General features: G+C 36.8%; 1 protein-coding gene across 1 annotated transcript in view; it reads left to right on the top strand.

Annotated features, from left to right (window-relative positions):
* Positions 1–26,753, top strand: part of LOC150083068 (aconitate hydratase, mitochondrial-like) — a 305,010-nt gene that overhangs the window by 217,821 nt on the left and 60,436 nt on the right. The window contains exon 15 of the mRNA XM_090377767.1: positions 5,688–5,761. Within this exon, the coding sequence (XP_090233893.1) occupies positions 5,688–5,761 (74 nt within the window). The remainder of the gene's footprint in view (positions 1–5,687; positions 5,762–26,753) is intronic.

Below are 26,753 nucleotides of genomic sequence, written 5' to 3'. Positions count from 1 at the left end.
TCAGATGTTGTCCATGGAGCACAAGAGTTTTTAAGGGCACAAAAGGTCATCTTGTTGTGCATGTTGATAATAATGATATTAAGGCAGCTCTACAATTTAATTAACAGCTATATGTAAAGGTTGAGGAAAAATTCCACAACTTGGGATTAAATTTTAAAAGTATCTGGAATTTTTCCCACATAGTCTGATCCTGTAGAAATTATGCAAGGCTCATGGAATAGAATTTTCCCAGCAGGATCTGTACTTGTTAACATGAGAGGCTCTTCTTATGGAGGTTGGGATAAAATTAAATATAAAGGATGATAGGATATTTGCTGATGCTGTCAAAGCAGTGTTAGGTGGGTTGGGGGGGGGAGATACACAGATTAATATTTAATATAAGTCTGAAAAACAAATTGTGGGGATTACATGGCCAGCTGGGGATCCTCGTGCAACAAGCAAATATATGGGTAGGGTTAGGGATAATGAGAGTAAAAACAGGCACATATGTACTTGCTTTTACACTAGTGCTAGGAGTATAGTAAATAAATTTTACAAATTTGAAGTATTGGTTGTCACATCAAATGTAGACATTATAAAAATATCAGAAACATGTATCACTCAGACATGTTGAGGGTGTAGAATTTGAATATGGTGAGTACCATGTGTACAGATAGAACAAGAGGGGAAGATGAAACAGGTGATTAAGAAATAGATAGAACCCAAGGCAGTGCACCTTAAAAACAGATTAAAGGGAGCATGATTATTCATCTAGGTACTAATGATTTAAAGCATAAACAAATAAACTGAGTATCTTGTTCAGAAGTGTAAGACCATATTTACCCAGGCATGATGGGAGGGATCTGATGATGAAAGTCTGGAGTTAATCAACTCCAGACCAGAATGCTGAAAGGCATATGGTGGGGGGAGGGGGAGTTTCTCAGCTTTGCCGCTTCTAATTTACTTTACAAATGTTAAGTAAATTTATTTAATAGGGATTGTTTGTTTAATAGAGGTTCGGGAGGAGGATGAGGGATCAATTGGAAACTTAATCAGAGACATGCATCAAGGTTCCATTTGCACTCTCCTTAAGAACATTTGTAAGAAATGTCAATTAGATAGTATGAATTAGAGCTGTACTACTCAATATGTTCTACGTTGATAATAATATTAGTAAAAAACGGAAAAAACGAAAAAATCGACAACTTACCGGTACATCAGAGTAAAATATAAATAATTAAATAATCAGTTTAAAACAATTAAAAATCAAATTAATGCAATTAAAAGAATCTAACGAAAATATTCAAAACGATTTTCCTTCCTGAAGCTGACAACGCTTTTCGACCGTATGTCGTGATCACAGGAATGAAAATTACCGAATCAGGTTAAACCTGATACTTAAATAGAGATTGTCTTCGCGCATGCGCCTAAAGGTCCACGCATTGGAGATCAAATATGGCCGCCGAACATTAACAGAATTCTCGTGTAATATAATTTCAACGGTTTCTGCAATTAATAGTCGCGCATAATTATGTTGAACATTAAGTATTTTGGCCTCATTAAATAAAAAAGTATGTTTTTCGTTAATGGCACGAAAGGCTAATTCTGACGCTGCTGAACGAGAAGCACGAACTGAGGCTTCATGTTGTGATTTACACGAATATTAAGAGAAAATCGGGTCGAATCTTGATAAGACGAGTCGCAATCGCCGCAAGAAATGTTGTATACCAGATCATTAATTTGTGTTGCGAACGCTGAAAGAACCAAGCAATTGTTCAGTATAGTGTGTAACTTCCGTATTGGTCTAGCTACAATTTTAAATTCGGTATCTTTAAAGAATCTGTTAAGCTGTTTGTGCCACTGTTCAACATATGGGACAGAAATAAAGTATTTTTTGATATTACTATTGTTGATTGGTGTAGTAGTTTGTATCCTATCCTTAGCTTGTACCCTAATTCGATTTATTGTGGTAATGGAATAACCCCTGTTTAAGAATCTGCTGGTTAATATTTGTATTTCTGAGTTCCAAAGCAGAATCCGTCGTTGAATATTTATAGGCATTAAGAAATTGATTAAAGATAATCGATCTTTTGTAGGTGAACAGGTGATAGCTATTATAATGTAGAAGCATACCAGTGTTTGTAGGTTTTCGATAGATTCTAAATTGTATTTTATTCGAGTCCCGGGTAAGCATGAAATTTAGAAAATTTAATGACTTTGTATCCGTATCCTCCCTTTCCAATGTAAATTTGAGTCTAGAATGAATATTATTAAACGAATGTAAAATGTCATGGATAGTTTTACTATCGGTGATAACTAGAACATCGTCTAAATACCTCCCATAGTATGTGATACGGGGTTGAAAAGGTGTCAGATGTATCTGCTCAATCGTTGAGAGATAGATCTCTGACATTAAGCCACTCAGGCTCAAACCCTTTGGTAATCCAAAAATTTGTTTGTACACCTTGTCTCGAAAGGTGATGTAGTTAGCCTCAACTAACAGTTTTTCACTTAATTAAACTTAAGCGAAACTTAAGTTTAATTAAGTTTCACTTAAGTTTATTTATTTTTTTAAGTAAATTTCACTTAATTAAACTTTTTATTCAATTAAAAATGATATTATTTACTTTAGGTCAGTTAACTTTTGGATAAACATAGTTGTTTCTAAATAGGTTAGTGTGTCGTATAAGAAACTGTGATCATAATTTTTTTTTTCACAACTACCTTTATTAATTATCCATATTTTAATGGACCTTTTCAGAGTTGTACCCATTTGATGAAATGCACTTACTCCAATGTTTCTGCCATTCTTCAAAAACATGGTGCAAGCCATATTTTGACATGCATTTGAGAATCGCCTCCGTAGTCTTTACAACTTCTTCTTACAACTGGGAATGTTTTCCTTGTAGCTCCTCCTTTAACTTTGGAAATAAGAAAAAATTGCAGTATACAATGTCAAGGCTGTAGGGTGGATGAAAAACACATTTGACATTATGCTAGCTAAATACTCAATGACAGTATGAGCAGTGTGATGTCTCACATTTGTCATAATGCAGCATCCACACACCTGTGTGCAGTTGTGGTCATTTGCAATGAATGTGAGCCTGCAAAGTTCTGTAGTAAGGCCACATAACAGTTGTATGATGTGGCACAACGTGTTGGTAAGCCATTCCTTGAATGTCAAAAAAAGAGATGACCATAACCTTTCCTGCAGAAGCCACAACTTTTGCTTTTTTGTTGTGTTGGAGATGATGTAGAATTCCAAACAGAGCTTTGTTGCTTATCTGTGAGTCAGAATGATGAAGCTGTGTCTCATCCACTGTTAACACCTTTTGCAGAACCTTACTAACTTCAGTAACCATCCATTACAGTTCCTGACACACCTCCATGCAAACTTGCTGTTGCGCAGGTGTGAGTTGTCTTGGAACCCAGCATGCACAAACACAGGTCATATGCAAATGGTCATGGAGAATACTGCATGCTTTTGATGTGAAAACATCTATGGCGGCACTAGAGTAAAATCGATTGGTAACAAAATTTTTTTATGGAAATGACGCAATTGACGTCACTTTCTATTAGGTGGCTGTTAGATTTTAAATGCCGTTGCTTCATAAATGGCACTAACGCTGATTCGATAGAGTAAGTAGTTGATTCAGTAGAGTAAGTTCATACTAAAATATGGAAATGACGTCACTTCCTAAATGACACCAACTCAGTCACTAACGTTGATTCGGTAGAGTAAGCAGCGGGGATTAATATTATACAAGAATAAAATGCAGACTTTAATAAAATCTGCTTCTCAAGATTTTATCAACATCAACCTTCTAAGTAGTAGTGTGAGTAAGTTTTCATCAAACCATTCAAAAATTTAAACAGTTTTATTCTAGTGCTGCCATAGATGTTTTCACATAAAATGAAGCATCTTTTGTACATCAGGGTACACATGCTGCTTTTTACTGATATTCTCAACATCTCTGCCAGTTGCCTAACTGTTATACAACAATCTTCTCTCACGATTATGGAAGCACCGTTTATGGTTTCTGTAATAACAGCGGTAATTGGAGCTCTAGGACTGTTGATTTTGGTGATTGATATACTTCAGCTGATGTTTTCTTGAGACGGAAACAAAATTTGAGAGCAGCATACTGTTTCTCGTGTGTCATGTCCATTATTACATAGGTGAAACTGAACAGGCATAAATTTGATTGACCGCCAAGGTCATACTATGCGCATAAGTGAAATACACAGTTGCTATGTGATGCAGCTTGGTGTGGTCTTAAATTATGCAGCTCAGCTAGCAATAGTAAGCAGCAAGGTTATTCATGAAAAATGTGATTATTCTCAGAGGCGGATTAAGCGGACTAAGTGGCCGCGTAGGGCCTGGAATACTAAGGGGCCCCGAGGTCTTAAAATGTCTTTTCATTAGGATTCGAGGAAAATTGTTTTTTTGTATACAATCAACCCTCCTATAATGCAGTATTATTTAAGCTTTTGAAGGGGATTTATTTGAGTTTTGGCAGGATTCTAACTTTTTACTGGACATCAGGGGATGAAACTAGTATAGCATAAAGAGGCCCAAATTAAGTAAATATATATTTTTTTTAATTACACAAAAAAACGATCCCTCCCAAAATAATAATTTGATTTAAATACGATTTATGATATGCAGAAAGAGGGCTACATATAAAATAAAAATTTGAAGTTTGTAATTTTTTTAGTTTAAAAGCAAATTGCCCTGACAGGCCGCTATTTTTCATAACGAAATTTTTTTGTAAGAAATATGATCATAATTCGGAAAAGGGGCCCCGAAATTTTTACCGCTTGGGGCCCCCACTTGGCTTGATCCGCCTCTGATCATTCTTTGTTATGTAACACAACTGCAGATAAGAAATGTAAAAGCTGAATACGAGAAATCACTAGTAAAAAGTGATTTCTTGTACTCAGTGATCCATGACCAAGTGTGCTTCCTTGCATCATTTGGCCTGATTAATACTAATTAGCTTTTAGCTATTTTAGAACAGGAAACTCTGTCACCTGAATTCTTATTTTGGAAGGCAAAAGTAATACACTAAAAGTTTCAAACATTTTATTATTATGACTGAATGTAATATTTTTTACAGCATAATATCTACACAGAACAAAAAAAAAAGGTATAAATTATACCAAGAAATCGGAAAACCTGTAACAAATTCATACACTGAGATAGGCACATGATAGCCATGGCAGCATTTATGCTGCCAAGAACCCAAATGATAACAATGCGGAACTGAAAACCTTACACATCATGACCCCCTACTCTAAGGGTCTGCTCAATAGCCATATCCTGGCAAATAAACCAATATACATTCATATTTGTTTTTTTTTTTTCTCTGAAATTGTATGCTCCACGCTTGTTTTAAACTGCCTGAATGCATGCAGTTATGATTATTGATCATTGACAGACTTTCATAATCAAATAGTGTGCTCACTTACTTTATTATTCTAAACATTTTATTCCCTCAAACTTCCAGATATTATCTACTTTTTTTTCATCCAATCTGTAATCGAATCGGAAATTAAATTATTCCATAATTTAAAAGTGCATATCTGATATTTATTTTTTTATCAATTGAAGAGGGAATTGATTATTTATTATTATATATTAAATCAGCCAAATGTTCTTTCATTAATTTGCCAAATTATGAACTTTTATATTTCGTTATTTATAGGCAGAAGTACTTAGGTCTTTTGGGGGTGTTGTTTTAGCAAATGCATGTGGTCCCTGCATTGGTCAGTGGGATAGGTAAGTTATTTTATTTATTAGACAAATTGTTTGATGGTATTAATTTTCTAGCCTTGTGTGCTACTGAGCTTTAACAATATTCCCCTGGTTCTACATATATTTAAAATTTTAAGGAACTGGATAATTTCTTGCTAAGTTGTTGGATGCTTCTTGCAGTTTGGAATTGCCTAATATATCAGTGTAGTAACACAGCTACATCAGAGGCTGTGTGACTGCACAGATCCCACTTCCACATATACTGAACCCATTTACATTTCTTACATGCTTGAGAGTTGTAGGCTGTGAGGTGGGTAATATTGATCCCATAATTGTTAGTAATTACCATCTATGTTTGGCACACAATAGCCTTAGATGCTGATGCGCCAATAACCAACCATCTATGTGTGCCAGAAGAGAATCCCGAATTATGCACCAGCAAGTTAGCTAGCAGCACCACTGCCCTGTTCTTACATCTGTTATCATGTCCTGTTCTTATACATAAGAAGTCTGTATTCTAGTTGTATAAAATGTTCTAAATATTGCTGATCAGTTAGTTGTTTACCATAGCAATTTTCCTCTGGCTGCTATGTCAATCTCAAGTTGGAATGGGTAATTATTTACAAAACCATTAGTGATAATAAGCTATTGCCTTCTTAACAACATAATGTAATTTGGGTTCCTAACTACAGTCAAAATGACCCCCCCCCCCAGGGAAATGAGAAAAATAGTCGTTATATTGGAAGGAGATTATATCAATCGTTCGTAAAATTAGCAACAAAACAAGTAAAAGCTTGAACATTTAATGTAATTCTACTAATACAATATAGTATAATCTTATTTATAACATGTACTACAGTATTAACAAGTAACTTATGATTGTAAATTTTGCATTGATTGTAGAGTGCAGTAAGGTTACAATTAAATTGTAAATTTCACTACATAGGCTACATACCTATATTCTCATAAATACATTGTCTGCAGGATGTAGATTTCACATTGAATTTTGTTTAATAGCATTATTTGGTAGTTTTTCTTAAAACACTGGATTACACCTTGATCAAGTGGCTGAAGAACTGACGTCATATTTGGTGGTAGGTACTCAATAGTGATTGCACATAGGTCATTTATTTGACAACGAGGAGTGCAGTTATCTACAAACAGCAAAAGTTTTCTGTTCTTCTCACTCATCTTGCAATCTGTCTCTCCATTCTTCATAAGGATTTGTGATGTCATCTATGCCTTTTGGTTTGCCCGATACATGGTCAGTAATGTCTTCAAACCTTTACAGCATCGAGGCTTCTGAGCTTTCCCAATGATTAAAGAAGGAAGCTTCTCTATGCCAGCCATGTTTCTGCTGGGAGAATGGTAATCTGTTGTTTGGCCTTTTTACCCAACTACATTTCTTGACATTAAACATAAGCCTTTTATCTCATAGCAATTTTAAAAAAAAGAGTCCAGTTTCATCAGCATTAACGATGTCATTGTGGTTGTTATGTCAGCAAAACAGTTTTTTAAAACAATTTTCCTTCCATTCTTTTGAAAGACAGGCCATACTGGGTCTTAAATTTCTGAAACCATTGATCTGAACTTTTAATTCTTCAATATCCATTTGATGCACATTTGATTCAGCTTTAGCTTTTAAAAGATTACCATCTACGGGAAAGTTTTTTGCACGCATCATCATTAGCCATTCCAAAAGTACCTTTTCAAGATTTGGATACTTTGCCTTTCATCCTTGAATCCTACCCAATGCGACAGATTACTCTAAACTTTCACTATTTTTCCTATCTTTCAGAATTTGGCGATGTCATCTTAGAATGTACACCATTATCTACAGCTTGTAAAATCCTAATTTTATCTGCAATTGGCATAGCTATCTGCTTTCTTGGAGTCATACAAATGAGCATGCACTCAAACTGATGAAATTAACTTCTAGCTGATATTTATTTCATTACTGCACTGCGAAAAAGAGTGGGAAATCTTAATAAATGATTTTTTGCATTCAGACTGCAAGCTTGTCAATTACTTCAATATATTTGAAACATTCTGTCATTTTTATGCAAATATTGTAATAAAAAAAAATAAAAATTAGATTAAGAGGTAGAAATTTGTGGTTGTTATAGAGAAATTATTTTATTTTCAATGTTGTTATACTGAATGTAAAATAGCATTAGGTTAGTGAGAAATTGGCTGGGACCAACCATGTAAGACGTTATAATGTGTTTGGATGTTAAAAAGAGGGTTGCTATAAAGAGCTTCGACTGTATTAACACTCACTTAGGGTTGTCACATTTTCAAATCTCAAACTAACACATTTTAAATGATGAATTATTTATGACAGTTTAAGGAAATTAAGTATTCCAAATGTAAGACTGAAACTTAACCAGAGTTAAGTTTCTGGTAGAAGTAATTTTACTCCCCTCAAATACATTCAAATGTTCTCCCTTTATGCATATTATGTTGTTGAAGTACAGTTTACAATATCTGAAGAATCAAAATCAGAATATAACAGAAAAAGTTTTTGTTTGTTTGTTGTGTATACTTAATATATTTAAATATATTGTATTCATTTTTGTGTATGTATTTGTCTTAGGCATGAATTCCTTCCCCACTGAACTTTTTCCCCTTGACGTGGGCACCTGTACGTGGTGAGGGCACCCCTCAGTGACGCTGCTGGACTTCCAGACTAGCATCACTGGGATCCAACGCCCACAGCCCAGGTTCCAGGCTTACATCAATGGAATCCGGCGTGTTTGCCGTGTGCTGCGACCCGTGGAAATTCTGAAAGGGGGGATCCTGGTGGTTGAGGGCCCAGCTTCAATACACCACTTTGGCCCCTGCTTCGACAAGACGCGTGTCCTGGAAGGCCCGGCTAGGATCAATCAGCTAGTAGGCTCGCCTGCGAGGGTCAACCGTGTCAGTGCCACGCCCCTACCCTCATGGTCCGAGGGACAGGTTTCAGGCTGGCGGCGGTGCGGGTATAGTGTCTGGGTAGCCCTGGCGTCCCACTCCCGAGCACATTTATTGCATGCCGGGTAGTGGGCATCCCTTTGGGCTCCGTGGTGGGTGGGGAGCCCGGGCACTGAACAATTTAAAAAACTCCATGAATCCTGATAAAATTATTTCTTCAGGGACCCCAACCCGGTCCCTATCTGAAAATATAGACACTGACAGCACTATTGCTTCAAAGAGGCAGCGGACTGAATTACCATCAGGGCCTATCCCGCTGGTGTTAATCATGCACTCCACCAATGAAAAACCGATTGGTAAAATGTCACCTTTCTTTATACAGAAAGGGTTAGATGTGTTAGCAGGTACACCCAAGTCAGTTAAGAGGCTCCGTTCTGGGGACCGACCTCTTGATTGAAACAAAAAATGACAGGCAGTCTGAACATCTACTCCGAGTAACATCAATCGGAGGAATACCCGTAACAGTGACACCACACAGAACACTAAATTCATCGAGAGGTGTCATTTCGGAGTGGGACCTTCTCGACGTCACCGAGGAGGAAATCTGCTCCGAATTAAAACCACAGGGAGTTACTGCCGTCAAGAGAATCACTGCGCGAAAGGATGGAAAAATTGTTAAAGCCAGGAGCGTTATCCTGACTTTTAACTCTCCTAAACCTCCTGATGAGATTAAAGCTGGCTACATCAACTGTCCAGTGCGTCCATACGTTCCGAACCCTTTACGGTGTTTTAAATGCCAGAAATATGGACATTCTCAAATGGCCTGCCGTGGAGTCCTCGCATGCGTTCGATGTGGTGCAAAGGACCACGAAACAACAGCATGTTCAGCCACGAAACCCACCTGCATTAACTGTGAAGGCGAACACCCGGCCTACTCACGAGCATGCCAGAGGTGGAAAGAAGAAAAAGAAATTCAATGGCTGAAGGCAGAGCTAAATATATCATACCAGGAGACAAGGAAATCGGTCAAACCCCTGAATATCAACAGACCTACCTACGCCCAGAAGGTAGCAGGGAGATGTTCCGTCGGAACTCAGACGGACATGACCATTCCTCCAAAGGAGTCTTTCACTCCCATCACGCGTTATTTCTTAAGTTCGCTAAAACCTGCACAGAAGGACCAATCAGCTGCCACTCCTATATCGGTACCTCCTAATGCTCCACAAGTAACAAAGGTAATTACGAAAGAAAAGAATAAGAAAGGGGAAGTCCCCCCTAGTACCCAAGAAAACAGGGATGTCGAGCAGAAGGAGGTACCCGAAGATTCAGTCTTGGAACTCTTTGCGGAGGAAGAAATGGACACGGGACAGCGTCCATTCTTCCCCAAAAAAGAGAAACCCAAGACTGATAAAAGTAAGCCCTCAGCAACTCGGAAGCCGCCTGATGGACCCACCAAGCCAAAATAATGGCTAAATTCCTACAATGGAATTGTCGTGGATTCCGGCGAAATATTGATGACATCAAGGCTCTCCTGCAAAAGCACGAGCCAGTTTGCTTTTGTTTGCAGGAGACATATCTAAAGGCAAATGATGATCCCACCATGCACAACATCACAATTTTTCGAAAGGATAGAATTGCTGATGGCTCTGCTCATGTGGGAGTGGCTATCCTTGTGGGTAACCAGACCCCAGTGCAGCCCTTGCTAATTACAACTAGCATAGAAGCTGTTGCAAGTCGCCTTACGGTGGGATTTTTATTAACGGTCTGCTCAATCTATTTGCCACCTGGGACTGACATCTCCCAGGAAGACCTTGATGATCTTCTAACGCAGTTGCCTCCCCCTTTCTTACTTCTCGGGGATTTTAATGGACATAACACCCTGTGGGGTAGTGCTAACATCAATGGAAGGGGACGAGTCATAGAGCATATGCTAAATGACAATGACCTTTACCTTCTAAATACTGAAACAAACACCTTCTTCCACATGCCTACCCGTACTTTTTCTGCCATTGATCTCTCTATCTGCTCCCCTTCTCTACTCCCTTCACTCACTTGGGAAGAGGAGAATCCATACGGAAGTGATCACTTCCCTGTGATAACCTCGTTACACAGTGGGAGACCATGTCTTCCCTTCAGTTTACCACGGTGGAAGATTGATCAGGCTGACTGGACTGCCTTCCAACATCAGGCAAATTTTGATCTTAGCACAGTCAGTCAAGAGCCTATCAATGATGCAGTTAAGTACATCACAGAAAATATTGTCCAAGCAGCTGCGAATGCTGTTCCAAAAACATCTGCCCGGTTTCCAACATTTCCCAAACCTTGGTGGAATTCACAATGCACAGCAGCAAAAAAGGCTCAAAACAAAGCATGAGGGATATTCCGCAGATATCCTACCACGACCAACCTTATAGCCTTTAAATGTGCACGAGCCAAAGCACGATATATCCGCCATCAGAGTCAAAAGGAATCGTGGATCCGTTTTACATCATCTGTTAACCAGTCTACCAACTCTAAGGTAGTCTGGGATAAAATCCGGAAAATGAAGGGAAAATATACATCCCACCCTTCTTCAATCCTAGATTATAATGGATGCGCTATTGCAGATCCAGCTGCAATAGCCAATTCTCTTGAGGAAACATTCTCTAACATCTCTGCAACATCTTCGTATTCCCCAGAGTTCCTGGTCCTGAAATATAAAATCGAAAAACAGGCACTTAACTTTAAATCTAAGAGCATTTATCCCTACAACGGGGGTTTCACTATTCAGGAACTGAAAAGAGCCCTCGCTGTTTCCAAAGCAAGTGCCGTTGGACCATATGGCATCCATTATGAAATGATTAAACATCTTTCACCAAAATCTATGGATTGTCTGCTCCTTCTGTATAACAGAATCTTTACTGAAGGGCAGTTTCCGGACTCCTGGCGAAATGCAATCGTTCTTGCCTTTCCTAAGCCAGGAAAGGATCCAAAAGTCACCACCAATTATCGTCCTATTGCTCTGACTAGCTGTCTGTGCAAAATCCTGGAGAGAATGGTTAATTCTCGTTTAATATGGTATCTTGAATCAAATGACCTTGTCTCCAACATCCAGTGCAGCTTCCGAAGGAACCGGTCCACTTTGGACCATCTTATTAGATTGGAAGCATCCATCCGGGATGCTTTCCTAAAACACGAACACTTGGTGTCGGTGTTCTTTGACATGGAGAAAGCGTATGACACAACTTGGAGATTTGGCATTTTAAAAGATTTACATAGCCTAGGCCTTAGAGGGCATCTCCCCTTTTTTATTCACAACTTTTTAGCCAATCGATCGTTCCAAGTTCGTGTGGGATCCTCACTCTCTCGCTCCTTTAGCCAAGAGGAGGGAGTACCACAAGGATCAGTTTTAAGTGTCACGCTTTTTGCCATCAAAATAAATTCCATCAAAGAACAACTTCCTCCAACTGTAAACAGTGCCCTCTATGTTGATGACTTTAGCATTTTTTGTCAGTCGTGCAACATGAGGGTTATTGAAAGACAACTGCAGAAAGCCATTGATAGTCTGAATTCCTGGGCACTTGTTAATGGCTTCAGGTTCTCCCCGGAGAAGACCGTTTGCGTACACTTTTGTCGCAAGCGTAATCTTCATCCTGAACCTGAATTAAGGCTCGGACAAAATGCTATTTCAGTAGCAGCGAACACAAAATTCTTGGGACTCATATTTGATAAAAAACTGACCTTTTTGGATCATATTCGTCAACTCCGCACAAAGTGCACACGTGGGCTTAATATTCTCCGCTCGCTCTCCTCTACATCTTAGGGAGCAGACCGATGTACCCTTCTTCGGCTTTACCGTGCACTTGTGCGATCCAAACTAGATTATGGGTCCCAGGTATATTCCTCAGCCAGAGACAGTGTCCTGCGATGGCTGGACCCCGTCCATCATCAGGCCCTACGTATTGCTACTGGAGCATATCGCACATCTCCTGTCCAGAGCTTATACGTCGAAGCAAACGAACCACCGTTATCGCTTCGACATAAGCAGTTGTCTTTAAAGTACGCTTTAAAACTGAAATCCCTGCCAGACCATCCTACGTGGCCATTCGTTTTTGAGCCACGATGGGAAAATTTATACAATACCCGTAAGACTGCCAATCGTCCTAGTCTCCAAGAGCTACTCAAAGAACTTAATATCAAGGTAGACAAAGTTGCCCAAACACCAAAGCAACCCTTTCCACCCTGGCATGCTCAAGTCCCAGCATGCGACTTGTCCCTTAGAAATTGGGGAAAGTCGGACACTCCATCGTCGGTCTACCTGCAGCTCTATTCAGCACACCGAACTGAACATTCTGACTTCGCGCCAGTTTACACAGACGGTTCGAAGTCAGAATCATATGTGGGTTCTGTTGCTGTCTTTACAGACACTACATCGGAGCAGATTCCCTCTGAATGCAGCAGATTCCCTCTGAATGCAGCATATTTACTGCAGAGCTGCACGCTATAGAGTTAGCCTTGGATCACATTAGTGAATGCCAATACCAACGGTTCATTTTATATTCCGATGCTCTCAGTGTGTTACAGGCTTTAATATCTGTGAGGTATAATCCTCATCTGGTTCTGTCTAGCATTCAGCAGAAGATTCATTTGCTCCGAGAACATGAATATGATATCCGCTTCTGCTGGATTCCCAGCCACATTGGGATTAGGGGAAATGATTTGGCCGACACCGCAGCCAAATCAGCAATCCCTAATAATAATCGCTGCCTGTCAGTCCCCTATACAGACTACAGGCAAACAACACAGCAGAAGATACACTCCCAATGGCAGGATTTGTGGAATAGACAGACTGGGAATAAACTACAGTGGTACCTTGGATTACGAGTAACTTGGTATGCGAGTGTTTTGCAAGACGAGCAAAAATTTTTAATAAATTTTAACTTGATAAACGAGCGAGGTCTTGCAATACGAGTACAGTCAGCCCTCGTATAATACGTGTTTACACTACACGAATTCGATCATACACAATTTATAAATAGGGGAACGATATCTTATATAACACGAGCCGAATTCGCTTATGCACAATTAGCCTTTGTGTTTACAAGAAATGGCAGTCGAACGCAGAATCACCCCCAACCGAACGCAACCCGATAGGAATGAAGAGAAGATTTTGAAAATGTATTTATGGTTTTTTATATCAGTGAAGGGGAAACACATTTCACCATAATAACGTAAAAACCAACACAATTCCAGCTATCGGTATAATCGCAAAAGCAATTAGATCGAGTTTACTACCAGTTTATAACAGATTCACTCGCAGAAACGCAACTGGAAATTGTTTTTATTATTTTATGGTACTAAACCCCAGAAATGTGCTTAAGTAAATGTGAGGTGTTCATAGTGTGTCTCTGCCTTTACGGTGTTGTTTATTCAGTTGCTACACGCGCAGCTTTGTTTATGTGTATCAAGCGTGCCTCCTCGTTTTGTAATTGTGCTTTATTCCCTAAAAATGAGTAAAATAATTAAAAGGTTTGAAAAGAAAGCATCCTGGCAAAGACACTGCAGATTCAGAGAGAAAAAAAAAAAAGCAATTTCGATAAACAGAGGCGGACTGGGTCAAAAATTCTTACCCTGGAAAATTTATAGTGGCCTCATACTACGGTTTATGGCCAAAATCACACCGGCCTCCGGCCCACCGGGCTACACACGTGCAGCTTTGTTTATGTGTATCAAGCGTGCCTCCTCGTTTTGTAATAGTGCGAGCGATGAATCTGATTTCCGTGAAATCCTCAAAAGGAGGCAAAAGCAAGTGTCATTGGAAAAATTCCTTGTTAAAGTCGCACAAAAAGAAAAAATCAACAGATAGCAGTGATTCCGTTAGAGACAGTGAAAGTCGTCCTACCTAATAATTAATAAATTCGATTGCTTTATGTATATTAAATTTAAATATTAAAAAGGTATGTATTTTGTATTAATCATTTTTACAGTATATGAATATTTTTGAGTTTTGGAACAAATCATCTGGGTTTCCATTATTTCTTATGGGGAAATTCGCTTTGATATACGAGTGCTTTGGATTACGAGCACGTTTCCGGAACGAATTATGCTCGCAAACCAAGGTACCACTGTATATCATATAAAGCCTGTAATTGAACCATGGCAGTCTAGTCTGCGCAGGAATCGTAAGGAGGAAGTTGTTCTTGCCCGGACCCGCATAGGACATAGTCATTTGACACATTCGTTTTTGCTGAGGGCTGATGACCCTCCTATGTGTGAGTCCTGTGGTACAATTTTAACTTTTAGACACATTTTAATTGATTGTCCAGATTTTAGCAATATCCGTTTTACCGCTTTTAATCATCTGGCTGAGCCGTATACACTCAGTCAGATTTTATCTGACAATGACAATGTGTCTGCTATTTTTAGTTATTTTAAATCAATAAAGGTTTTTACTTGTATTTAATATTTACATGTTATTGTTATTTCTTTATTGATTTATTTTTTCTACATTTTATACCTTTGTTATTTTATATACTGACATGGTGACTTAAGTAATTAGGTCAGTGAAAATTTAAATTTTTTACATATCACCGTGTGAGTTTGGCGCATTATAGCCTTAGTTGCTAATGCGCCAATAAAAACCAAACAAACAAACCATGTATTCTAAAATCTTAAAAAGATAACGTTTGTCTTGCATACTGGATGTAGATGTGATATTTTTCAATTTCAAGCAAATAAATAAGCATACAAATGAATAAGCAAAATGATAGCATGTGTGCTTAGAAAGAAATGGAAAAATAGATGTTTCATTTTGTGATAATAATTATGTCATACAGTCATATTTACAAATTTTTTTTTTTGCATTATTTGTCATAGAACATAATCTTAAAAGATGATATCTGTTTTGCAACAGTATCAACTTTTGCCTCTGGCAGACATACCCTGGTCCTATTCCACCTCTTTACACAATATTTTACTCGTCTCCGTGATAGTGGAGTCACGACAATAACTAACTCCTATGGGACCAGTGCATTCTGCCTTAGAGATTCCTGCTGTGTTGGCTGATGCACAAGAATGAGCTCTGGCGTTGATTTGGGCAGCTGAGAACTTGATTGGTCCCTCATTTTAATACCTTGTAGGGCCTCTACCCGACTCTTCGAACTCTCAAAAGTGCCCATCAGAATGCTGAGTTGGCGCCTAATTTCTTGACACTCTCTGCACTTAACTCACACAAAGACATCCTCCTTGGCTAGATCATGTCCTGTTCCAGAGAGTTCTGCAAACATTTTACAATTTGTACATTATTTTAGGCTGTGAGGCGTTGGAGAATCACCCCCTCGGTTCTCCCCTGATCACAGCACTCTTGCTACTTTGTGCCCATTGCTTTGCTGCTGTAGTCTAGGGCATGATATTGAAATTAACAATGGAAATTAATATGATTAATAAATTTAATTAATAAATTAATTATCAATACTACACTATTTAATATATTCCTAAATGCAGTGATTCGTATTACACTATCTAGTTTTATGTTAGAGCTACCTATTTCCCACAATTCAAAAATTGAATTCCCTACCACTCACTCAGTACAAAAACAATGGCTGCAAGATTCGAACGAAACAACGGTTTTATGTGTATTAAGTATTAACCTACAAAAACTCTATCTAAAATAAAAATAATGAGCATAACTAGAACTGTAAAGCTACTTATAAAGTACAATATAATATGACAATTAAGTAAATAAAATAGCAAAACACTGATCTTTCAGCTGGAACTTGTAAAGGGTTGATAATGATGTCATAGCAGCTGAATATCCGAGAGACTCCAACATTTTGAGGGTTATTTAAAGAACTAGTGACAATATTGACGATGAGTTGGATGAAAATGAGGGCAATATTAAACCTTCCAAACAAGAAATGTTGGCAGCATTTGAAACTTTTCGTTGAGGCCTTCAGTGAGAAGAAAATGTAGCAGAAAATATATTTGAGTGTTTAAAGAAATGCAAACAATTTTTCTGAATGATGTACAGTAAAATCCAGTAGTATAAAACCAAGAGCAACAAAGACTCAATATATGCTATGCTTGAATCAAATTTAAAATATTACAACAGTTACCTCAATCTATTTCCATAGGGTGACTTCTCTTCTCTTCAAATCTAACTTCTATTATGCTTGGTTTAAAATGATTAAAATTATATATATACAGGTAGTTCTCGACTTTACGAGTTAATTCGTTCCTAGTGCGTGCTCGTAAAGCAGGAATTTATTTACCATAGACATAAGGTTAAAAATAGGGGTTATGTTCTCAACAATGAAATTAGCTAGCTAATTAGTTTGTTTAAACAATGATTGATTTATTGAAAGAAATGAAAACGTAGTCTGTAAAATCAAGCAAATTATAATAATAGAGAAATTATTTACGACTTACAAATTAAAGAATGTTTATTCTTCATCATCATTGACTAAATGCACACTCGTTGATCACTCATTATTGGCTCGGCACTCGTTGGTTTGTTGCACAAGGGGTTGTCTTTTTCAGAAATGTTTCAAGAGGCATTTGTTTCCAAGATAATCTTCGCTTTTAATTATAAATTTCACAATTGCATGCATAAGCATTTTTTAACGGCACACAAATTGCAACTAACACGATTTGCGTGGAGTAGCAAGTTTATGAAGCAAAAAAAAAAAAAAAAGCAATGAAGAGAAGATTCTGAAAATTTATTTGTTTTTTATACGATTGAAGATTTCAGTAAAGGGGAAACACATTTCACCATAATAACGTAAAAAAACCACACAATTCCAGCTATCGGTATTTTTGCAAATGCAAAAAGATCGAGTTAACTACCCATTTATAATTGCTTGCAGTAACAGAAAAGCCAAATAAACCGGAAAGTGCAAATTGTTTTTATTGTTTTATGGTCATGACCTCCAGAAATGTGCTTTAGAAAAATATCGCAAAGGCGTTTAAAATTGATTCTTATAACGGAACATATGATAACGATGAAAGTGTAGTGCATTTTAATGATTTGAATTGGTAACTGATACAATTTGCAAACCATGCTCACGACCTTTTATATGGCCTTAAGGTCACACTCATGACCTTAAAAATGACGTTTTAGAGTTATAAATAGCTTGGTTATACAGCGGAAATTTCAACTTCCGAGATCTTGAAACGAATTACCAAAAAGCAATGTGTTATTGGGTTCACATTACAATATTTTAACGATACGATGGTATCTCTGGAATTGATTAATATCGTAAAATGGGGAAAGTACTCTGTATTGTATAGCTATGCACGTGGTTTGGAATGCGGTATTTATGAATGTTTAACATTCATTTTTTGCAATTAATGTTCATATTTTCGATTTTGTTGATACTTGCTACTTGGGAAAAAAAAAATCCTAAAGCGAGAACTGCCTGTACTTTGTTAAAATATTTAAATGAGTTCAATCCTCTAAGCTCATGACTGACTAGCCACCCCCGGGATCACAGCTGAAGGCCCCACTCGACCCCAGACCTATCCAATCCACCACGAAACCCTGAGTGTCAAAGTTTGAAATTGTGTCAAAGTTTAAAATAAATACCATTAAAATCATGGAATATACTAAAATACTATGATGAATAATTTCATAAAAACAATAAAACTTTCCTTCCTTAAGGGACAAAACTTTTCAACATACTGTCATGATCACAGGTAGGAAACAAGCTGCCTAATGCTAACTTTCCATCCACTATTTTAACGAAGTATATATAATTTTAATCATTTTAAACTGAGCGTAACAGAAGTCGGATTTGGAGAGTTTGAAGAGAAGTCACCCTATGGAAAAAGATTGAAGTAACTCTGTTGTAAAATTTTGGAGTAAAATCCAGTGCACAACAAAAAATAACCAAATATTTTACAAAATAATTCTTAAAAGTGTATTAATACATTGGGCACATCATGTAAGTAGTCATTTCTTAATATGTATATATTAATAAATTAATTGTTTTAAAATGTTAAAAAATTTATTCATTCCCACTTATTTCTGATTTATTTCCCATATTTCCGTTTACTATATTTCTGAATTTACAGTATTTCTCATTGTTGAAAAGGTCATATTTCTTTATAACGAAATTTCTGTTAAACGAATTATTTCAAGGGACTCTTCGATTTTGTTATATAGAGATCCGACTGTATTTGTGGAGTAATTTAGGAAATTTTTGGGAGGTTTAGTTATTTTGATAAATAAGTTAGTTATATTAGTCTGGTTGTTCATGATACTGCACCGGTGGAGATAAGATGAGAAAAACTTGTAAAGCAAGAACTGCCTTTACTTTGTTAAAATATTTAAATGAGTTCTAAGCTCATGACTGACTAGCCACCCCCGGGATAATAGCTGAAGTCTGGTTGTTCATGATACTGCACTGGTGGAGATAAGATGAGATGAGACTTTGGAGGGAGTTGCGAAGGAGTTTTTTTGATTTGTTGGACATACAAAGCTTTAACTAATTAACATGGTTTGGCCTTAGCAAGCAGTCAAATCCCTATGCTGTTAGACAGGAATTCTGCAGAAGGGTCACAGGCCTACAGAATTTCCAGTATGAGTCTGAATAGTCAAGATGGGATTAAATGGGTTTCAAGAGTGCAGAAACTTCAGGTACAGGCTTTGTATGAATGTCATCATCAGTTGAGGAGGATGGAAGTGCTACAGTGGAGAGGCAGAAGAACAGCATATTCAAAGAGGAGACAATCTTTTCTATTGGAGCCAACAAACTTAATCAAAATTTGTTGGTCCCAGTTGGAAGGAATGCCCTTTGGCAATGTAGTGTTTCACACTCTCTGAGACAGCGGTATATCCTAACGTCATGAGACATTAGTATTCCTTGATGTACTTCCTGGTATGGCAATAAGGAATACTAATGCCTCATGACACTAGGATACCTTCCTTGATATACTGAATTCTGTCTCTTTTATTGCTCAAATGGATGAATGGCTGAGAAGTGTATTAGGGTGAGGGGCAACAGTAGTGGAGGGTATGAAAGTAGCCTCACCTATAGTGTTTTTGTTTGTAACTGTATCTACCCGATGTTTAGAGGTGTTCTGTAAGATGGGTGTGATCTTGTAATCCTTTTTTAGATCTTCCCCTGAGCATGCTCTGACATGTTTCCTCATGTTGAAACTCAGTGATGCCAGTTTTTTGGAACATAATGCATATTCGATAGGGGAGAAGGTTACCTATGTTCTTTTTTCTCCACGGACATGAGCTAGGACATTGCCTTGAGACCAGTCCCCAATAAATTGATGGGGATTCAAGATTTCATCTTTGGGCCGAGGAGCAAAGTTAGGTTTCCTCTTGAAGCAGAGAGGTTGGGCAGTTTTTGGCTTAACTGAGTGGTATATTTACTAAAATAACATCACTGGCCCCAAGCAATCAGCCAACCGGAACAGGGTCACACAGCTTCCCCTTCAGAGATCAGAGGATTGCAAACAAGAGTCCATATGACTTATGAGGCTGCCTCTCTTTGGAATATACATGGGATCTACTTGCTAGTCTGTTGTCACAGACTGGTAGGTAGATCCCATATGAAATGTATTTAGTTTATTTTGTGTTTATGGTTATTTTACATTTTAACTCCACTTATGTGCTTATGTAATTATATGCTTTATAGACATGAAACTGTTTGGAGGCAAAGAAGGTGTATCTTTGTTTAGAAAAAAATGGAGGATGGAAATTTTGATATTTAAATTAACTTCAACACTTATTATCCACATGACTACTGCTGAAACTATAGCAAGAATTTTTTTGTTTGTTTGTTTGTTTTTTAGGAAACTACTGTTGCCTGTGCACAAACAAAAAAAAATAATAATAATAAATAAATAAAATTGGGAAGTAAAATTAACAGCATAGAAGAATAAGAATATTCACCCCTGTTGTGGGAAGCACTCCACAACTGCTGCCTGTAATCCAAGCAGAAGACCACAGAAAGCATCCCACAGATGAATGTAAATACCTTAAAATTAATGAACTAAAAATTTTAGGACAACAGGCATGATTTCTCCAGGGAGCACCCACACCTGTAAATCATCAAAAGGTCATATTTCCATAGTGAACTGCTGAAGAACAACCTTTAAATACTATGTGATAATTCTATGTATCTTTCTTTTCTTAGCAGTGTAATCCAGTATAACAGTTATGGTCAGTACACATTTCATTTATTTCTTCAAGTCCCTCCCTTCTATTCATTTGCTTCGTTGTTTATTTAGTTTGAGCAATTTCTGTCATTTATTTTATTAAGATGTGGATTGTCACTGAATTAGTTAATTTTGTGGTAGTTTGATTTTGTACATTTTAATTTGTATTTGCATCTAGTTTGGATCGATTGACTTATCACCAGTTCACGTCAAAATTTGCATTTTTTTAGCCTTATTTTTCTTAGGTTAATATATTGAGGGCTCACTGTATTTAGTTTCATAAGTTTGTACTTTCTTCATTATCTTCTGTCACAAGTCATATAGGGGCACAAATGGATGCTGGACTGTTCTTGTTAGTTCACTATGGAAATATGACCTTTTGAAGCTTATTGGATGCTCCCTGGGGAAATCATACCTGCTATCCTCCTTTCTTGTAGTGGATATTCTTCTTATTCTTCTGTTCTTTTAATTTTACTAAATTAAATTCAGTCATAAATTAATTGCTTAATTTTATTTTTAATTTTTTTAGATTTTTGTTTCCTAGCAAATAAAAATACTTCCTGTAGTTTCAACAATACAGTTATATGGAAACAAATGTGGAGGTTAGTTTAAATATCATGTGATAATTCCACAATATTTAAAAAGGGTATTTAGTGGAATACTAGCCAATGACCAATTGATTACCTAATTTATTTTTAATTTAAATCATGGAAAAGCCTGGAAATTTTTCGAGTTCATAATAAAGAATTAAAAGAGAAATATTCGTTCCTATTTGTTAACCACTGAAAGGAGCATCCATTTTAATTCTATAAATTGTCACACTATGGCAGTTCATTAAGTAGTACTGATTTTGTACATACCATAATGAGAAATTCTTTGTGGCTAATATAGTTGATGCTGTGTTTTGACAAAAAGTGTCACCAAGCTGCTTTTTCTGAATCCTCACATAATTTAAATAAATTCTATTTACTGTTGCTCTGTGTGACTTTCCCACTCTTCTTTGTAGTATGCAAAGTATTTAAATTTTATACTTAAATTTTATTCATCTCTGGCAATTTTGATTTCTTTGGATACTAGCTGGTGTTTTTAATGATAAAATGATTCAGATTAAAAGTCAATGTGAAATTATAGTAAATATAAAAATACAAGTATTACATTTATTCAACACGTCGCACCATCTCCTTTTTTGTTAACCTCTGTTTCTGTGTCCTTCCAGTGGTATCCATTCAGCTATAGCTTTACTCCATCTGTTATCTTCTTTTCTCGTAATATGACGTGCCTGTCTATTATCAGCAACATGAAAATACCCAAATTGAGAAAGTGTAGCATCTGTTTCTAAAAAAGTTATTATTTTTATTAATAACTGTTATTAATGTTTCAAAAAAAAAGTTATAAGTTATTATTAAAAACTTCATTTGAAAACTTTATTTTATTCACCTGCACTCATATTCTAGAACAGTGGTGTCCAACCTTTTCCCATACAGGGGCCATATTCAAAGTTAGATATGTTTCGTGGGCCACACTGAGTGACTTGAGAAAAATTAGTGTGTTACATTTTCCATATCTTGTTACATCTAAAAGAAAGTCTCTGTTTTCATGTTACCACTTTTTATTTTCAGGCTACATAATATATATATATATATATTATATTTGAGTGAAAGTCAATGATTTAAGAGTATAACATCACTGGCCCCATTTATACAGGGTGCAGAGAAACTCTACCGACAAATTTGAACAGGTGATAGATGGTACCAAACGAAACATAATTCGTAAATGAGTCATTATAACAGCAGAAACTATTAAAGGGTTGTAAAAATCAGAACAACACATTCAGTAATTTTGTCGTTTAATGTATACAAACCATTTGCTGTTGCACACAAAATAGAAAAAACAATTCATAAGAAGTGCTTGAACTGGTGACCGTGATGTTCAATGCATAACTCACATCGACGCATCATTGAATGTTGTAGGCATTGGAAGTTCCTAGGATTGTCTTGTATCTCTGCACTTGCTGCAACAATCTGTGCTACAAGTTCCTCCACTGTGTCAACTAGCGTTTCATACACAAGAGTCTTCATGTATCCCCCCCCCCCAAAAAAAAGTCCAAAAACAAGTCAGATCAGGCGACCTTGCTGGCCAGGCTACAGGTCCACCTCGACCAATCCATCTGCTTGGAAAGGTTGTACGTAAGTGTGTGCGTACATGTCTGTCAAAATGTGGTGGTGCGCCATCATGTTGGAACCACATTTGTGCTCGGACAATCAGAGGAACATCCTCCAACAACTCTGGAAGTGTATGCTCTAGAAAATGTAAATAGAGTCATCCATCTAAATGTGCAGGCAACGTGTTTGGTCCAACAAAAACGTTTCCCACAATGTCAGCCCAAACATTGACACTAAACCTGTGTTGGTAGCCATGTTCAACCATTGCATGGGAATTATTCTCTGCCCACACATGACTGTTGTGGCTGTTGAACAATCCCTCTTGGGTGAAACATGCCTCATCAGTGTAACACACATTATTAGCAAAATCAGGCTGCACGTTGGTTTCCTGTAAAAACCAGTGGAAGAACTCGACACTGTAGGCAAAGTCAGCAGGTTCTAGTGCATGCACTTTCTGGCATCGGAAAGGATGTAGTCCAGCTTCGTGTACCACATCCCACACCAAACGATGCTACACATCCAATCGGTGTGCAACGGCAAATGATTTTTATGCATTAAACGACATTAAATTACTGAATGTGTTCTGATTTTTACAACCCTTTAATAGCTTCTGTTGCTATAATGACTCATTTACGACCTATGTTTACTTGACAAAAAAGGTTTCATTTGGTACCCTCTATCACCTGTTCAAGTTTGTCGGTAGAGTTTCTCTGCACCCTGTATAGAGTATAAATGGGGCCAGTTTAAATAGAGTATATATTATATAAAGGGCATAAATTTATATAGAGTATATATTATATAAAGGGCATAAATTTATATAGAGTATATATTATATAAAGGGCATAAATTTATATAGAGTATATATTATGATATAAAAAATGCTAATTCCCAATACTTTTATGTGCAACAGATCTACTTTATCAGTGATTTATTTTTTAGGTGGTAGGAACATTACTTCAACATTTGGATGACATCTTTTAGATGGCCCGGCACGTTATCCGATACAGTACACAATTGAAAAATGTTTCCATGCCTTCATACTTCAATTTTTTATCAGTAAATTCTTTTGAATTTCGTGCTCCTTTCAGTCGAAGAATCTGCATTCAAAAAATAAGATTCTAATTTCTTGGCTAACTTTCTGCCTTCCCGTATACTTTTTAGTGTAAAATTTGGGACTTCAGAATTTTCATCTGCGCTATCATCCTCTGAATTTATTCGATTTGCCTCCAATACCAAATTCACTTTGCCAACCTCTTTTTCTACCAGTAATAGTTTTTTTTAAGAGCATCAGCAACTAAGGCCACGTTGCTCTATGTATATTGTATATAAATTGGATGTGTTCCGTGGTCGATTTTCTATTTTGCTGGATGAAAAACCCAAGTTTCTGGGAGAAGAAACAATGCTAACTGCACCTGAGACCGAGTAACTCAGCCATGTTGTGAAAAAGACCCATAAAAATTCCTCCGTCATCGACAGGATTCGAACTTAGGTCGTTTCCACCCGGTGTGGGGAGGATGGCAGTTCTACCAACTGTGCTACCCACGAAAGCTTCAGTAGTCATATCATAGCAATTTCTACTATTGCACCGATTCTGTTTTCTGCCATTTCAATCATATTTCCTGAATGAATTGACTCTGGCCGTACATTTTTCCAACACGAATTTAAAGTTGACGGTTTTACTTCTTTGAGCGATAAAGCTGATTCCGATACAGTACACAATTGAAAAATGTTTCCATGCCTTCATACTTGAAATACTTGAAAAATTGAAGGAATACTTCAATTTTTCACCAGTCAATTTGGAATAATTTTTTTTTCCAAAATCTATTGTAATGATTTTCTGATGTAATGAGTTTCAAAGATAGATATGATGCCTTGATCTAATGGCTAAATTAAAGAAGTTGTACTAGGTGGTAGGAACATTACTTCAACACTTGGATGACATCTTTTGGATGGCTTGGCACGTTATCCAATAGTAATAAAACTTTGAAATCTAGATTTTTCCACAAGTTTAACAAGCACAAGTTCAATAGTACAGAATCTAACACAGGGATTTTCCAATAATTTTTTTTTTGCATAACGATTAGCGAGCCAAAAGTGGGGATTCACAAAAAAGAATGGAAATGTTTAAAGATTACATCCAACATAATAGCAGCATTTTCCGTACACAAAAGCTTAAAAATACCATGTTATGCGAGGTTTGCCCCAATTCTCTAACCGTGTTATATAAGTGCTGTGTTGTGGAGGATTGCCGCACTTTATCAATCGTGTTAGAGCGAAACCATGTTATTGAAGTACCGTGCTATATAGGGGTTGCCTGTACTTATTTTGGAACCATGTTTTGGCTTGAAGATCAATAATTTCAAGTTTCAAGCTGAAATTGTATTTTTCATGGAAATAAATGGGTTCTCTTACAAGCTGATGTCTTTTTCATGGGATCTTATATCAGCAAATCGACTTTCAGACTCATCAAAAAGTAATTGTAATAATGAGAGGCAACGATTCTTTGGAAATGTGTTTCTCCTTTAGCTTGGGACAACATTCAAAGTGAACTAAATTGTCTTGCTCAATTTGGGATTAAAATAATAACTTATTCTGAAATTATTTGATTTCACCAAACAAACCAGACTAATTTTCCTTTCCCTTGTAGTTTTAAATTAAGAGCATTTAAATTACTAAAAATGTCTGTATGAATTTCAAGATCAAGCAGCCACTCCATATTTGATAGTTGTTTTATTGGTTTCCCTTTTTCTGTTATAAAAATATCAATTTCACGACGTAGTTTAAAGAACCGATGTAATACTTTGCCATGACTAAGGCATCTCACTGCACAATATAAAATTACATCTTCATATTCAGCTTCAATTTCTGAAAGAAACCATAAAACATTTGGTGATTAAGGCCATGTGATCTTATAAAATTTACAGTTGAAATAACCACATTCATAACGTGTTGGAGGTTCGATACTTTCCCACAAAGAACTTCTTGATGCACAATGCAGTGAATTCCAATTGGAGTTTCAGCTAAACCTTCAATGTAAGGTATGAATGTAAGGAGTTGGGCTGTGTCATTTGCATCAGTATTGTCATCCAGTGCCACACCAAAATATTTCATTTGTTTTGTTTTCCAAAAAGTAGTTCAAACAAATTCTTTCCAGTATCTTCTACTCTTCACATAATTGTTTGTCAAGACAAATGTCTTGTATCATTGTTTGTTTCTCCGTACACATTTTTCTACAACTTTTAACAAACAATGCTTAACAAATTCACCATCACTGAACGGTTTACTTTCAAAACCGATCAAACGTGCAACTTCATAACTGGCACTTACAGCAGATAAATTTTTTGACATACGTTTTCAGTGCATTTTGTTGTTTTCTTAATTCGTTTTGTAACTCTGAGCACTTTGCTTTTTTGCAACACTCCTTTATGTTGATCATAAGATTTATGCTTGGAATTGGTGTCCTTTTAAAATATATTTTTTGAAAACTCACACAGTCTCCTTACGTACCAAACACACTGCTTTTTCCTGGTAATCAATGAAGAAATAGTCTTCAGTCCACCTTTGATCAAAAATATGACACTTCAAATCGATTTTCCTCTTTTGTAACATTTTTAAGGATTTTTTTAATTCAATACAGTGAACAAGTTATATCAAAATAGTAGAATATCACGATATGAAAAGATTGATATGTACATAACTGTATTTAGCGTACATATGACGACACTGAACCACTTGAACACGTTTGATACAGTTGAGCTCGACCAAACCACAAACCAAACTGTTAGTTTTAG

This window comes from Mastigoproctus giganteus, chromosome 7 (genome assembly GCF_048544385.1).
Source record: "Mastigoproctus giganteus isolate SK-2022 chromosome 7, ASM4854438v1, whole genome shotgun sequence".
Lineage (NCBI taxonomy): Eukaryota > Metazoa > Arthropoda > Arachnida > Uropygi > Thelyphonidae > Mastigoproctus > Mastigoproctus giganteus.
This window is presented reverse-complemented; position numbering and strand designations above follow the sequence as displayed.